Raw genomic sequence first — 14522 nt, 5'->3', positions numbered from 1 at the left:
AACTAAATAGATTAAACATTAGAACTCTTCTTGACTTGCCATTTAGGAAATAGGTGTCTAGACTTAGTTTTAGTTATATTAGTAATAAACTTACTAGGAGTTAATAGCCATTGGACTAAAACTCTTGCTTACATGTTATGTTTGTTAAACAAAAAAGCTTACTGTTACTTGTTTTTATGTATCAGATTGTATTTTAAACAAATAAAAAAAATTATTTATTGACCTCTTTCATTTTTTTTTTCAACTAAACTTTCTTTGTAGGTAAAAGTTCGTTTTGGTTCCGATCCAAGGGTTTTCAGCATTATGACACAAGAATTTCTCGATGACGGTAAAGGCAATGTTAGTGGCGTGAAAACTGTCAACGTGGAGTGGGCCAAAGACGACAGTGGACGTTGGCAGATGAACCAAGTACCTGGAACAGAAAAAATCTTCAAAGCGGACCTGGTTCTTCTAGCTATGGGTTTTTTAGGACCGGAGAGAGCTATTGGTGATCAGCTAGAGCTTACGTTGGATGCTAGATCCAACTTTAATACTAAGGACTACAAAACTAATGTAGACAATGTTTTTGCTGCTGGAGGTAAATATGTCTATGCTTTTTTCCTTGCTAATGGTTGGTAAAAAAAGTTTTAAAGGTTATATAAAAATTTAATTCACTCTTAAGTATATTTAATTCGATATTTCACTTCAGATTGCCGAAGGGGTCAATCTCTTGTAGTATGGGCTATTGCCGAAGGTCGCCAGGCTGCCAAAGCCGTGGATGAATTCCTAAGAAGAGATCGGTCTCTGTTGCCAGGGTCAGGTGGTATCGTTCAACCGTCGTTTCAAGAAGTATCCTGCCTAGTTTAAATTCAAATTAGTTACTTAGTTTTTTTTGTTTTCTGTTTCATGAATACTTATTTTGAGTATTTTATATATTGATGTTGCGTTTTATATAAGCAATTTCTTTAACATGATATATTCTTTGAGATTTTACAGTACTTTAATTGTTATTTGTTTGTTAAAATCCACCATACTTTATATCGAATATATTAGCACTTTTTTAAAAATAGAATTGTTCGTAACTACCGAAATAATTTTGACTTTAATTCAAGGTCATTTATAAAAAAATATGTGTAATATCTATACGTATATTTCATGAATTTGTGACTGTTTTTGGTATCGCTAGACACTCGACAGCCATGGTCCAGTTTTCTACACAACATAAGAAGTACAAAAGTAAATTGCTCTTGTAATGAAAATATGAATCAAGTAAATTATAAGTTATAATTTTTTTTACAGTATTAATAAGAAGTTATTTACAGTAAATACAGACTGCCTATCAGTTTTACCTTTTTTGCTCAGCATTAAAGACAAGACAAAGATTAATTAACAAGGTTATGAAAAGATTTAAATTTTTGAAAAATATTTTTATTTTATGTTTACATACATATTTTATTTTTGCAAATATTTGTTACCATCAGATTAGTTATTACCTAGAAATTAATGTGCTTCAAATCAGTGAGCTCTGAGAGATTAACATAAGCGTAGATATTTATTGAATCTCTTATAGCCTGTACTTGGGTTTTTGACCATTCGGAGAAACTGATATCTTTCTTTATCGATACTCCCAAACCGGTTGCAAATTTATGGTACCCTAATACCTAAATTTGTCATAGCAGTACTTGTGATTGGAATAAGTTTGTGTATTGAAAGAGAAAATGGTTTCGTGGTAAAAATATGTTTTAGATATAAATCAAGTAATTAATTTGCACGCTTATTTTACTGTTAAAAAAGCAAATGGAAGCCCTTTGCGACACGTTCAATTCGTACATAAATGTGTGTGTAATATTATTACAGTGTGTATTACAGTATACAGTATGTATTAGTGAGACAAAACTCAAGTCAGTTTTGAAAATCATAAAAAGTGTAAATAATTAAGTAGAGGTCGCAGAATATAAACCTAGAACACACTCTAAAACTAAATATCTTCCTGATAGTTGTAAGTTTGAAATTTGAGACATTATATAAATTGCGTGAAAAGAAATAATATATGGATAATAATAATATGGAGACAGTGTTAAAAAAATAAAAGGTCAGAAATACATTCGAAGTTTCCAGGATAATTCTCTGGAGTTTTCAAACATATTGGGTTTGGTTCAAAATGGAAGATAATAGAAAAGCCTTGTGAGAAAAAGCTAGTTTCATTCGCAAAAGAGGTTTTTAAGAAAATCTAATAATTTTAAAAGAGTAATGTGGATTTCATTTGTTCAATCAAATGTGGATTCAATTATTTGTTTATTTAGACGAAATGTGGATTTTTGCTAAAGGTGGTATAAAATGGATTTGGCAGGACGGTAGTGTAAAATCCATAAAACCCACCGATACTGAGGGAAAGAGACATATTATATTGCATGCGGGCGAAAAACATAGTTTTATTTTTGCATCGGATCTTTTTCTACGTCAAAATCAAAGTCAGCTGATTATCACGATAAAATGAATATGGATATGTTTGTGAAATAGTTGAAATTACCATTCCAATATTTTAAATAATCATCAACCATTAGAGTAGGCCGGATTTAGGAGTGGCTTTGGAACGAATGACCACCTACAAGTAATAAAATCCTTAATAGAGAAACTTACAGAATACAACAAGCCATTGATATTAATATTTGTAGACTTTGAGAAATCTTTTGACTCAGTCCAGCATAGCTCCATGTTAAGAGCTCTTACAGAGTGCAGTATTGATCATAGATACACAACTCTTCTTCGGAATATACATAATAGCGGAACAGCTGCAGTTAGAATGTATTATGGCAACACAAATACATTTCCCTTCGAGAGGGGTATTAGGCAAGGAGATACTATCTTTCCTAAGCTATTCACCGCTTTGTTGCAGAGTGTTATGAGAAACAATAATTGGGAGAATATTGGAGTCAACGTAAATGGAGAATTTCTGAACAACTTGAGATTTGCAGACGACATAGTCCTTATTGCATACCAGGTAGATCATGCCTGCCAGCTTCTTCAAGACCTTCAGAGCTCGTGTACACGAGTTGGACTTCAAAATTAATTTTTCCAAAACACAATATATGACCAACCTAGTACTGGTGAAAAACATCTCAACTAACGGCACGAAAATTGAACAGGTGTATATACATATTTGGGTCACGAGATTAGATTAGGAAGAGATGATCAATCAACGGACCTAAACAGGAGAATAGAACTGGCATGGGCGGCTTACGGAAAACTGAGAGAAGTCTTTAGATCAGATATTCCCATGTGCTTGAAAAGGAAGGTCTTTGATCACTGTGTACTCCCAGTTCTAACGTATGGAGCAGAAACATGGACCCTTACCAGAAAAGTAATCAATAAAATATAAGTGGCACAGAGAAAGATGGAGAGGTCAATGCTGAATATATCCCTCAGAGACAGAGTATCAAATACAATAATTAGGAGAAAAATTGGTGTTACGGACGCAGTTCAAAGGATTACAACCTTGAAATGGAACTGGGCGGGGCATGTTGCCAGATTAAAAGATGGAAGGTGGACGAAGAAAATTCTGGAATGGAGACCTAGACACGATGCTTATCGTAATCGAGGACGTCCTCCAACAAGGTGGTCATATGACATCAAGCGCATTCAGCACAACGGGATTCAGGGTGCTCAAGATATAATGCATTGGAATTATTTACGGGAGGCCTATGTCCAGCAGTGGACTCAAAACGGCTGATGATGATGATTTTAAATAAACAATCAAGCTGGACATAAAATAAAAAAAATGGTTAACCAATGAAAATATTTCATTTTCTCAGGATTCTTTCAAGGATTGAAAAACCAAAAATATTTATAGTAGACGAGGGTATACATAATTCTGGATATTGAATACTGCTACTCGTGTAATTTAGGCAAAAAGTGTGTGGGAATGTGAACAGTGTTTTTTCATACTATTACAATGAAATGTAGCTTATTTCACGCACATTACTCTGCTTTGCACTATCATTTAATTCACTAACTCAAAAGGCGTTTTGAATGTAACTTGCACTTCGAATGTGCCACTGCTATATAGTCAAAAAACTCTGTGTGAAAGACTTTATTTTTAATTAACATAATAAAATATAAATACATGAATTTATGACGGTTGGCGTCCGTCCCGCTAATGTATATAATACTATGTTTCGCCTAGCACTTCGCTGGATCACCGATCTAGTTCTCGTATCTTGTGTGCTGTCGCCTGGAGATTCTTTTCGTCAATCTTCGCAAATGACATCATATATCTGCATACGCTGCTACGTTACCGCATCGGAAAAAATGCATGAAATCGACTTAAAACATATGATGGCGTGAACAGCTTTGTTCTTTTGAGTTTTCTCACTATATCCGTGTTACCCAGGAGCTGGATTGCCTCGACGTTCACATGTTGAAGTAGCCGCTGTTCGTGACTACTGGCAATTTTATTTTATAAGTGGTTTGGTTAACAGTGTACATTTGGGGGTCTCGATGGATATAACTATTTCGACAATACCAGGGTGCATCAACGATTTCCTTCCTCAGTACCTTGTTTTGGAATCGCTGTAAAACTTCAGTGTTGTTTTTATTGGCACATCCATCCCCAAAGTTGTCTACCATAGCCCAAGATAGGCTTTAGTATTTGCTTATATAGAAGGAGCTTATTATACGTACTTAATTTTGAATTCGTTTTGTTTTATTCTAAAGTACCTGTCTGTCAAATAAGATTTCAAAATTGGAAAATATTGCTGAGGCAGTAACATTTCCAATTTGTGGAATAGTCCCTTTTAAAATGCCAAGCTCTGTCGAAGGCCGTGCCACATGCAAGAAGACAGTGGAACAAACGTTTATTTCTTTTAAAGATTTTTCGATGATATCAGTAATTCGTCGAATAACTCTCCCTAAAACCAGATTGATGGGTGGAGATCATATGCTTATCTTCTATAATTATTAGTTTCAACTTCTTAAGCAGCAGTTTCTCAAAAAATTTCGAAATGACAGGAAATAATTGTAACATTTTCGGGTTCTCATTTATTCCACTCTTCAGGATCTGTTTTGAAGTGGATATGAGAGGTGGCATTCGGATTTTTCCAGAAAAAGTTGTATGATAACTTCAAAAATATTAATTGACCTATCTTCCCCCTCAAATAGGTCGGGAACAATAATAAAAAATTAAAATATTTAAAAATTACTAGAAACATTAATTTTTTACTTTCTTTGCTTATAACTTTAAAACAGTTTATTTTGGAGCAAAGCTGTAATAAAATAAAAGTGGATAATTAAATTTTTTGTTTGTGTCTTTAAGATATGTATAAAATATATTATAATAATAAAAACCGTCGATTTGGAACGTAAAAAATACCAAACAAATTAGGCTGAAGAAAATTGACTTTAAAAGTTCAAAATCGGTAGACGTAAAAAAATGTATTTTCTCGGCTTCCAATGAAGCGATTTTCTTCATTATTTTTTTAATCCGATGTAACTTTAATGGAGAAACCTAAAAAACGCATTACCAAGGATGCTTTAGTTTTGTTATATATCCGCCCTGATCTACAGGTCCTATCTGATTGGTGGATTTGTAAAATAGGCCTTTTCAGTCGCTTTGTGGCTTTCCAAGCGAATAGTCTGTTCTGTTGTGAATATTTTAATCAACTCGAATTTAAGTTTTCGTTTATAACGAATAAGATCTCTAATTTCTTTTGGATAATTATTACGTTTTGTTCTAGGAATAGTTTTAGGAGGATTATCATATACTGCGTGTTCGATACTTCTTCCAAAGCGTTTAACTTCATCTAAATCATATTTTGTTTGTAAAGGAACTGCTAATAGATCAATGTTTTCTTTAATTTTAATTTTGGAACTTTGCCAGGCAATCATTCTATTACGTAGACATGGATAATTCGGTTTCTGAATTACAGTGTCACTTAACGTAAGAAGTATAGGTGAGTGATCGAAATTTATATCCCATGCCTCTTCTGCATGTATGTAATTTGTGGAAATATTCCTCACTACGAAGAAATCTATAAGGTGGGGAATGTTTCTCGAATCAGTGGGTCAGTACGTTGGCTACCCGTTGAATACCAATTGGCTACCAATGAGTGTGCTTTGTTCACCTCCTACACTGAATCTGTATGCTTGTCTGTTAAGAAAGTATATATATATATGTATACATATTTCCGTTTAATATTCACAAGATGTAGCTTGTATTTGTTCAGATGTATACCGTATTTCTTAGTTATACAGTATGATATTGTTAATAATAATAGCACTTGCACTTTTAGCTGTATTATCAGGGTGATTTGTATTGTATGTCATGTAAAAAGTTAATAGAAGAATGTTGGATGTGTGAAAATCGCATCGAAACAATTAACCCAGTCATAATTTATAATCCAAATGAAGATACCTACGACAGTAATTATGAATGGATTTAATTATTGATTACACTGTTATTATTTTATCAGTAAATACTTACCACTAAAATTTAGAAACAATAGAATTTGCAATTTTTCTTTTATTTTGGCACTAATAATTGTATATTTATTTAAATTAATGTAAAATACATTATCAGTTAAAACCGTATTTTTGCTTGTCTTCGATAGTGCTTCGAATATTGGGGAATTTGCTATTAATTTCTCAGCACAGCGGACCGTTTAAGTCAAAGCTTTCATCCATAATCCTTAACGGTCGCAAATTCGTGAATTATGCTTTATGTATGTATAATGCAATTATTCCGTTTTATTAACATTTTGCTGTACAGCTGGATTTGTAAAATATTTATTATTCACCTATTTTAAAAGAAATCTTCAGGTCCATGGCCAATTCGAAACAGGTCCATGACATTTTTAAAAATATTTTTACTACAACTATATTGACATGCATATAGGTAACTTTCTAACATGTAGAAATTTACTAAATATAAAATTCGCTTGTTCATGTGTGCGTAATTTATGTACAATTCTATCAAGATACAACAAATTATACTGCAAATTTTATTTAACAAATAAAGTATATTTTTTATATTTTAATCAAGTTCTACAAAAATCTAAATCATGATTATGAAAATGATACTGAATTATTTTTGTCTATTTATTATGTATTGAAAATATATTTTCACTTTTTTATAATACTTGTTGATCTGTTGTCACATGTAACAAATAAAAGTAGTGGTGTCCTAAAGCACTGTTAATTTTTTTTTGTTACACATTTTATAAAATGTTAAGGTTAGTTATAAATAGCTTCTAATATGACTTAAAAAACATCGTTTAAAAATGTTTCAAAGTTTAAAATATGTATAAATGTTGTAAATATGAAATAAGGGCAGATTTTTGAAAGTCGAGTATTATATGTATTAAATATTTACTAGAGTTTTATCACAAATATTTAGAAAACATCAGTAAAAAAGGAGGCCAAGTTGAATTAACTACTATATTTTATTTAATTAAACTATAATTTAAAATAATCATTTATAATATATATTAATAATTATTTCTGGAAAAAATTGCTGAAAAAAAAATTCACAATTTTGTCATTTTTATACCGCCATGCTAATTAACATATGCGATGTTCCCAAAACCATAAAAGTTTATTAACATGTAGGTAAAGTTTGGCATGAAGTTGCTGATTTTTGTAAAAATTTCTTAAAGTGCTGAATCCGAATATGGCAATTGTTTTCGTCGGGAATGATTAGTTTCTGTGATATAACTATTCTAACCAAAGCTCCCCAAGTCACCAAATCTCACACACTTCGCTCGCTTAGATCTTGAATTTTATTTATTTTGCCACCGATAATTTTTGATTGTTGATATCTCCGTTCCCTATAAATGTGATTTAAAACGGAACGGGATTGAACGGATTGCTTTTTTAAGTGCTTATATGTAGACTAGAAACTAATCTAAACGCCGATGCCCGCGGTCCATCCATCATATCAGATTAGATATCAGCAACTTTGTCCACTGCACTACTCTCCCAATCTTGTCCCATTTCATACTTATAATCATACCTACGATTATGCCTCCAACTTACACTCTTAAACTTAATAATAAATAACAGGAACAGCGTCAGTGAAGAAGTACAAGCACGGACTCTTACTGGTAATAATTGCTTTTATACTCGTACATACAGAGACCCAATAAAAAACATGATTGAATCGAGATTTATTCTAAGAACAGTTGTTAGACCAGTGGTCACATATGAATGTGAAACGTGAACTCTATCAAGCACTAATGAAAATCAACAGAATCTTTAAGTGTAAAATACTAAGGTCCAAGGGCCAACCCATTATATTGATGTTATGTGGAGATTTAAAATGCAGAAAGAATGTCGGATAGTCAAGTTGTAAAAGTAATCCAGAAATGGAAACCACCAGGAAGAAGAAAAAGAGGAAGGCTCCGTAATGGACTAAGAAAAATACATTAAAGCCGTGAACATCAGGCAGTGGAGAAGGAAAGGAGCCATGAGTGCAGAATGGAAAAATATTGTTAACCCTTGTGTGCATACACAACTTTACCAACGTTGTTACATACCCGAGTATATCGGTTTCCACCTTTATTTTCTTTTTCAATTTTTTCATTATTTATGCAATTGAAATGGATTTCTTGACGTTTATCTAAGAAAATAATCATCAAAAATGGGTGTCCGAAGCAATTGCAAATTAATTGGCCGGCTATAGCTCATACAAAAGGTAGTGAAAACAAGATTTTCAAGGTCGGCGCACGTAGCACACGGTTACTAATGATGCCAGGTAGGCAGCTACTTGGAGTTTGCAGGCAAGAAAATAATCTTTACATTCTAAGTGTGATGACTTTGAATAAGGCATTTATATTATTATCAACGATGTATTCCGACATGGCTATGAACAATGATGCTAAACAGAACATTGATATCACATATTATAATACATATAAAGCTGGCGTTGACACAATGGACCAAATGATCAGTAGATATACTACATAAAGTCGCACTTTAAAATGGCCAGTAGTCACAAGACGTTGCCTTACTCGCTTTATGCCTCATCTATTATGAAAATAATAAGATGTTGCAAAAAACCAACCAGTGACGACAGTATATACGTCAATTGAGCGAAAAACTTGCAATGGCTATGATTGAGGATCGATTTCCTAATATAAGAATAATGAGAAACAACACCAAGATCGCTATTAAAGTGATCGGTCGTCCAGTAAATCCTATGGACCTCCTTTTAGGGGAAATGGGCTCAGATATACACCTCTACCCTGATCCAACACACGTCAGCAATCCCCTAGGGATGGGTCAACCTGGTACGGTTTTTTTTTAGAAAATATACACCCTCAGAAAAAAAGGTCCGTCAGTTCAACAAAATACAAGAGGAAGGAAAAAAATCATCGGCTCCTGTCATATTTTATAACAAACAATCAAGAAGAGAAGGAAACCCTGAAAAACCTGCTCTGAATGTGATAGGCCAACATGCGGTAGGCCAACATAGGTGAACATGCGGTAACTTTTGCTATGTGTGTAGAGCGCAATGAATAATTATTGTCTTCAGTGTTTTACATGAATTTTAATGAATTCTATTATCACGCAATTCATGTCATATGCATAAATCAAATAAATGATTCAAAATTGAATTTTGTGTAATGGGTAACCAGGTGTGTCCACTGCATATGTATAATTTGAAATCGATTATTTGTGTTAATTTTGTTTAAATCTCAGAATGCACCATTTACTTATAGTCGAGTTAAATAACGTCGATTCGGGCGTTCAAATCAAAATTTTATTTCACTTACATACAAAAATATGCTGTAGGAGGCACTCGTTTAACCGGGTACGCACACAAGGGTTAAGCAGACCAAAACACACAAAGGGTTGTAATGCTAAGAGAAAAACTGTTTTGTGAATTTAACTATTTTTTTTCTACTTATGCTAGGAACTAATCAGTCCATATTTCTGACCTTTTCTTAAGTAATGTAGGCTTTTTCAGCATCACGTCAAATATTCCTAAAACCTATCTAGGCCAATATTCCCCTATTATACTTCCTTTTGGTAATAATACTATCATCAAACAATATGCCCTACTCCACATGAACTATTAAGAATGTGTTAAGTAACTGAAACCTGTGACGAGTAGCTCTTTTAGACAGCAGACTCAGTAAAAACCAGGTTTAATTAAAATAAAAATATATTTGCAACAAATAAATAACAAAATAAAGCTATTTTAAAGACAACAAAAATCAACTGCCAATCCTACTGCTACGGTCTGGACGCACGGCTCGGCGACCCACTGTTTAATACCTGCGAAAATAAAATACAATTAATGTCATAAAATTGAAACGACAATAACAGTGTGTTAATACACACGCAGCGAAGAAGGAAAGGACGGGTCAGAGGAATAGAGATGGAACGGGCCAATCAACACTCGGTCCGGCGAGGAGCGGAAAGCGAGTAATCAATACTTAGCCACGGGAAAGAATAGGTCTGTCTGAGATCAATACTCCAAGACCGGGTACGGAACTGCCGCTAGATCAACACTCTAGCAAAAGCGGTTGGCCTTCAGTCAATACCCTAGGGCCAGTGGAGTTGTTATCAGAGCAACACTCTGGCGGAACTCCGGACGGTTGGCACCTATTCAACATCCAGAGGCCCGGTGGAGTTCCCACTAGATCAGCACTCTAGCGGAACTCCATTCTATCTTGTGGCGTACGCTGTTTTATACGGTCGTCGGACTTTCATCTCCTCTAGCGCGCATCGATGGAAGTGGAACTTGAGATGGGAGTGCGTGTGTACGGAGCGCTGACGGGTTGGTGGCGATGCACATCGTTACAAACCTTATTAGGACTTCTTAATACTTCTGCCTAGCGCTTATGCCCTACCTTCCGACATTAAAGATATAGATTTTAGTTTAAGTCCATTACTCAAGTAAAAATTATTTTTTTCGCACTTAACATTACATTAACACGTGTTTACTACCCATACTTTTAACAAACTATCATAATCGGAAATACTTTTCCTATTCGTTGTATCTCCTATTGTCCGATGGCCGTTTTAGGAGCTTACCCAACGTAGTAATCTGCCCTTACTAGTCAAATAAAAACTATATATATATATATATATATATATATATATATATATATATATATTTAAGGTATATGACCGTTTAATTTAATATAAAAAAATGTGCACTCGTAAGTGAATGGGATGTTTTTCGGTCAATTTGGAGATAAAAAAAGACAAGAGTTGTGCTACCTTATCTTTATTGAAGACGTTTCGCCTATTGTTCAATAAGCATCATCAGTTCATCTAGAAGAGTGTTATTAGCGATACATCTAATATGAAAAAACAATTAAGTAAATGATCTTACCTTTAAAAGATCTGTAGCATTACAATGTTGTTATTGCAAAGAAACATCAAAAAATTAATATAATAAATATAACAGCAAAAAATATAGAAACACAGAACGCTGGAAGATTCCCAATTTAACTAATTTGTTTTAAATTTCACTTTTGAAAACATTGATTGATTAAATCTATCAAAAAATATAATTGTCAATTTTGAATTGTTATATAAACAACGGCACGGCTAGGGTTCTTGACTGTTATGATCATATCATTAAAATGAAGTATTTGAAAGCTCGACTGTCAGAAATGACAATCAGCTGGTGAGATTGAAGGAAAAGTTTTATAGATGTCAACATAAATGTTATGATATAATAAAAGAAGTTGAAGAAGAAAACAAGAATTAAAAGTAGAATACGGAAGAATCAATTTTGTAGTATTAGTGCATGGTAAATTTGGCTTAAGTTGCTGATATCAGTTCTCTTATTTAATGCATTAGGTTGTTTCAAAATATGACACCAACTCTTAGTATGAGACCTATTGTTTCTTCTATCAATTCACCAAATATACACATTGCTAAATTTCTAACTGATATTCTATCTAAATCCTATGATTATCACATTTCTTATAATATTTTTGATTCTTTTCAATTTAGTGCATTTATTAACAATTTCAAACTACCAGTTAATTACATTTTGGTAAGCTTTGATGTAGTATCACTTTTCACTAACCTTCCTTTTTCTAGTGTTCTCACTTCTTTAAGTAATCATTGGAACACTATCCAACTAAACTCCCCCGTTTCCTGGGACGTGTTTGCAGAGCTTTTGCAATTGGTGTTTGACACTATTTTTTTGGTTTTCAATGATAAATATTACTTACAAATTTTTGGTACACCAATGGGTTCATCCATATCTCCCATCCTTGTTAACTTTGTCCTTGATGACTTGATATCTGAATGTTTGGGTCTTATAGATTTCCATATCCCTTTTGTTAAACGGTACGTTGATGACCTTTTGTTAGCCTTACCCCCTGACAAAGTAGAGTCTACCTTATCGATTTTTAATGGTTTTGATCCTCACTTACAGTTTACTTATGAACTTGAGGATCCTTCTAACAATAGTATTCCTTTCTTAGACATGCGTGTCTTTAGAAATAGTGACAATACACTAACTATAAGTTGGTACAGGAAACCTATGGCTAGTAATAGGTTTCTTAACTATCATTCTTGCCATCCGTTCAAATACAAAATAAATCTCATAAAAGCACTCAGCTGTAGGCTACATAGGTTAACACATCCTGATAACAAAAGGGATTCTCTTTTGTTACTCAGAAATATACTATCTGACAATTCTTACCCTACATCTCTCATAAATAAATACCTTTTTTCAACAAGTTTTGGGTCTTCTATTGATGATTTACCTGATGGTGATCAACTAAGAATGATTTCTAATAATATTATGAACAACAGTACTCTACTTTCTCCTAACATTGCAACTTCCACCACCCATTACTCTTCACTACCCTATTTCCCATATGTTACTGAAAAGCTTATTAAATTGTACAAACAGAACAATATCCCGGTTAAGATTGCTATCAATAATGCTAAGACTGTCAGGAACTTGTTTTCTAAAATTAAAACACCTCTTTCCTTTTTGGAACAAGTGAATGTAGTCTATCACATACCCTGTTCTGAATGTGATGCATGTTATATTGGTCAGACTGGCCGTTCCCTTAAAGGACGCCTTACTTCACATCGTAGTGACATTAAACTTTCTAAACATACTTGTGCCCTTGCAGAACATGCAATCAACACCAAACATACTGTTAATTTTGATGATGTTAGAATTCTCTGTAGAGAACGTAACCTTAATAAGAGACAATTTATGGAGATGTGTCATATTTTGAAACAACCTAATGCATTAAATAAGAGAACTGATATCAGCAACTTAAGCCAAATTTACCATGCACTAATACTACAAAATTGATTCTTCCGTATTCTACTTTTAATTATTGTTTTCTTCTTCAACTTCTTTTATTATATCATAACATTTATGTTGACATCTATAAAACTTTTCCTTCAATCTCACCAGCTGATTGTCATTTCTGACAGTCGAGCTTTCAAATACTTCATTTTAATGATATGATCATAACAGTCAAGAACTCTAGCCGTGCCGTTGTTTATATAACAATTCAAAATTGACAATTATATTTTTTGATAGATTTAATCAATCAATGTTTTCAAAAGTGAAATTTAAAACAAATTAGTTAAATTGGGAATCTTCCAGCGTTCTGTGTTTCTATATTTTTTGCTGTTATATTTATTATATTAATTTTTTGATGTTTCTTTGCAATAACAACATTGTAATGCTACAGATCTTTTAAAGGTAAGATCATTTACTTAATTGTTTTTTCATGTTAGATGTATCGCTAATAACACTCTTCTAGATGAACTGATGATGCTTATTGAACAATAGGCAAAACGTCTTCAATAAAGATAAAGTAGCACAACTCTTGTCTTTTTTATCTCCAAATTGACCGAAAAACATCCCATTCACTTACGAGTGCACATTTATATATATATATATATATATATATATATATATATATATATATATATATATATATATATATATATATAAATATATATCACGTTATGTTTTATTTATAGAAATTGTATGAAAAACGCATTAGCCTTAGGTATGACGAGACAATAAATTTCAAATTGTGATTATTAGAAAATGGACCGCGGTGAAAGATAGACCTTGTAAAAGCTTGTTTATATTTATATATACAGTAAGCGAAATATATTTATAAACATAGGAGTAGTAGAATAATAACTTCTGAAAATATATTGATCGAAATAATATAAAAAAAGTTGCTCTATAGATTTTCGAATATAATAACATAGATGTTATTCTATTCGGATTATATAGATATGTTTCTGTAAAGACCATGAAGCCGACTTTACTTAGTAACAACACATTTACTCAACACAATACAATGTCCGCAATAACATTATATTACATTAACATGATTGCAATCATAGCGACACAAAAAATATAGATAACAAATTTGTAATTGTTTGATTGATCGGGTGCATGTATCCCATCACTTCGTTTAATGAGGCAAAAACACATACAGCGGCCTCCATCATTGATAATATTAACTAAAATTGTTAAGTGTTTACATCATCAGAAATATGTATGTTATTATTGGTCAATTCTAGTTAGA

General features: G+C 32.8%; 1 protein-coding gene across 5 annotated transcripts in view; it reads left to right on the top strand.

Annotated features, from left to right (window-relative positions):
* LOC140447715 (uncharacterized) overlaps positions 1-3128 on the top strand; it is a 597936-nt gene extending 594808 nt beyond the window's left edge. For all 5 annotated transcript variants that reach the window (XM_072540522.1, XM_072540524.1, XM_072540523.1 and 2 more), the window contains 2 exons: positions 262-577; positions 689-3128. In XM_072540522.1, coding sequence (XP_072396623.1) covers positions 262-577; positions 689-846 — 474 coding nt within the window. In that variant the 3' untranslated portion in view covers positions 847-3128. The remainder of the gene's footprint in view (positions 1-261; positions 578-688) is intronic.
* The last annotated feature ends 11394 nt before the right edge of the window (positions 3129-14522 follow it).

Source organism: Diabrotica undecimpunctata, chromosome 8, assembly GCF_040954645.1.
Source record: "Diabrotica undecimpunctata isolate CICGRU chromosome 8, icDiaUnde3, whole genome shotgun sequence".
In the NCBI taxonomy this organism is placed as follows: domain Eukaryota; kingdom Metazoa; phylum Arthropoda; class Insecta; order Coleoptera; family Chrysomelidae; genus Diabrotica; species Diabrotica undecimpunctata.
Note: the sequence above shows the minus strand (reverse complement) of the source record. Positions and strands in the feature narration are given on the sequence as shown.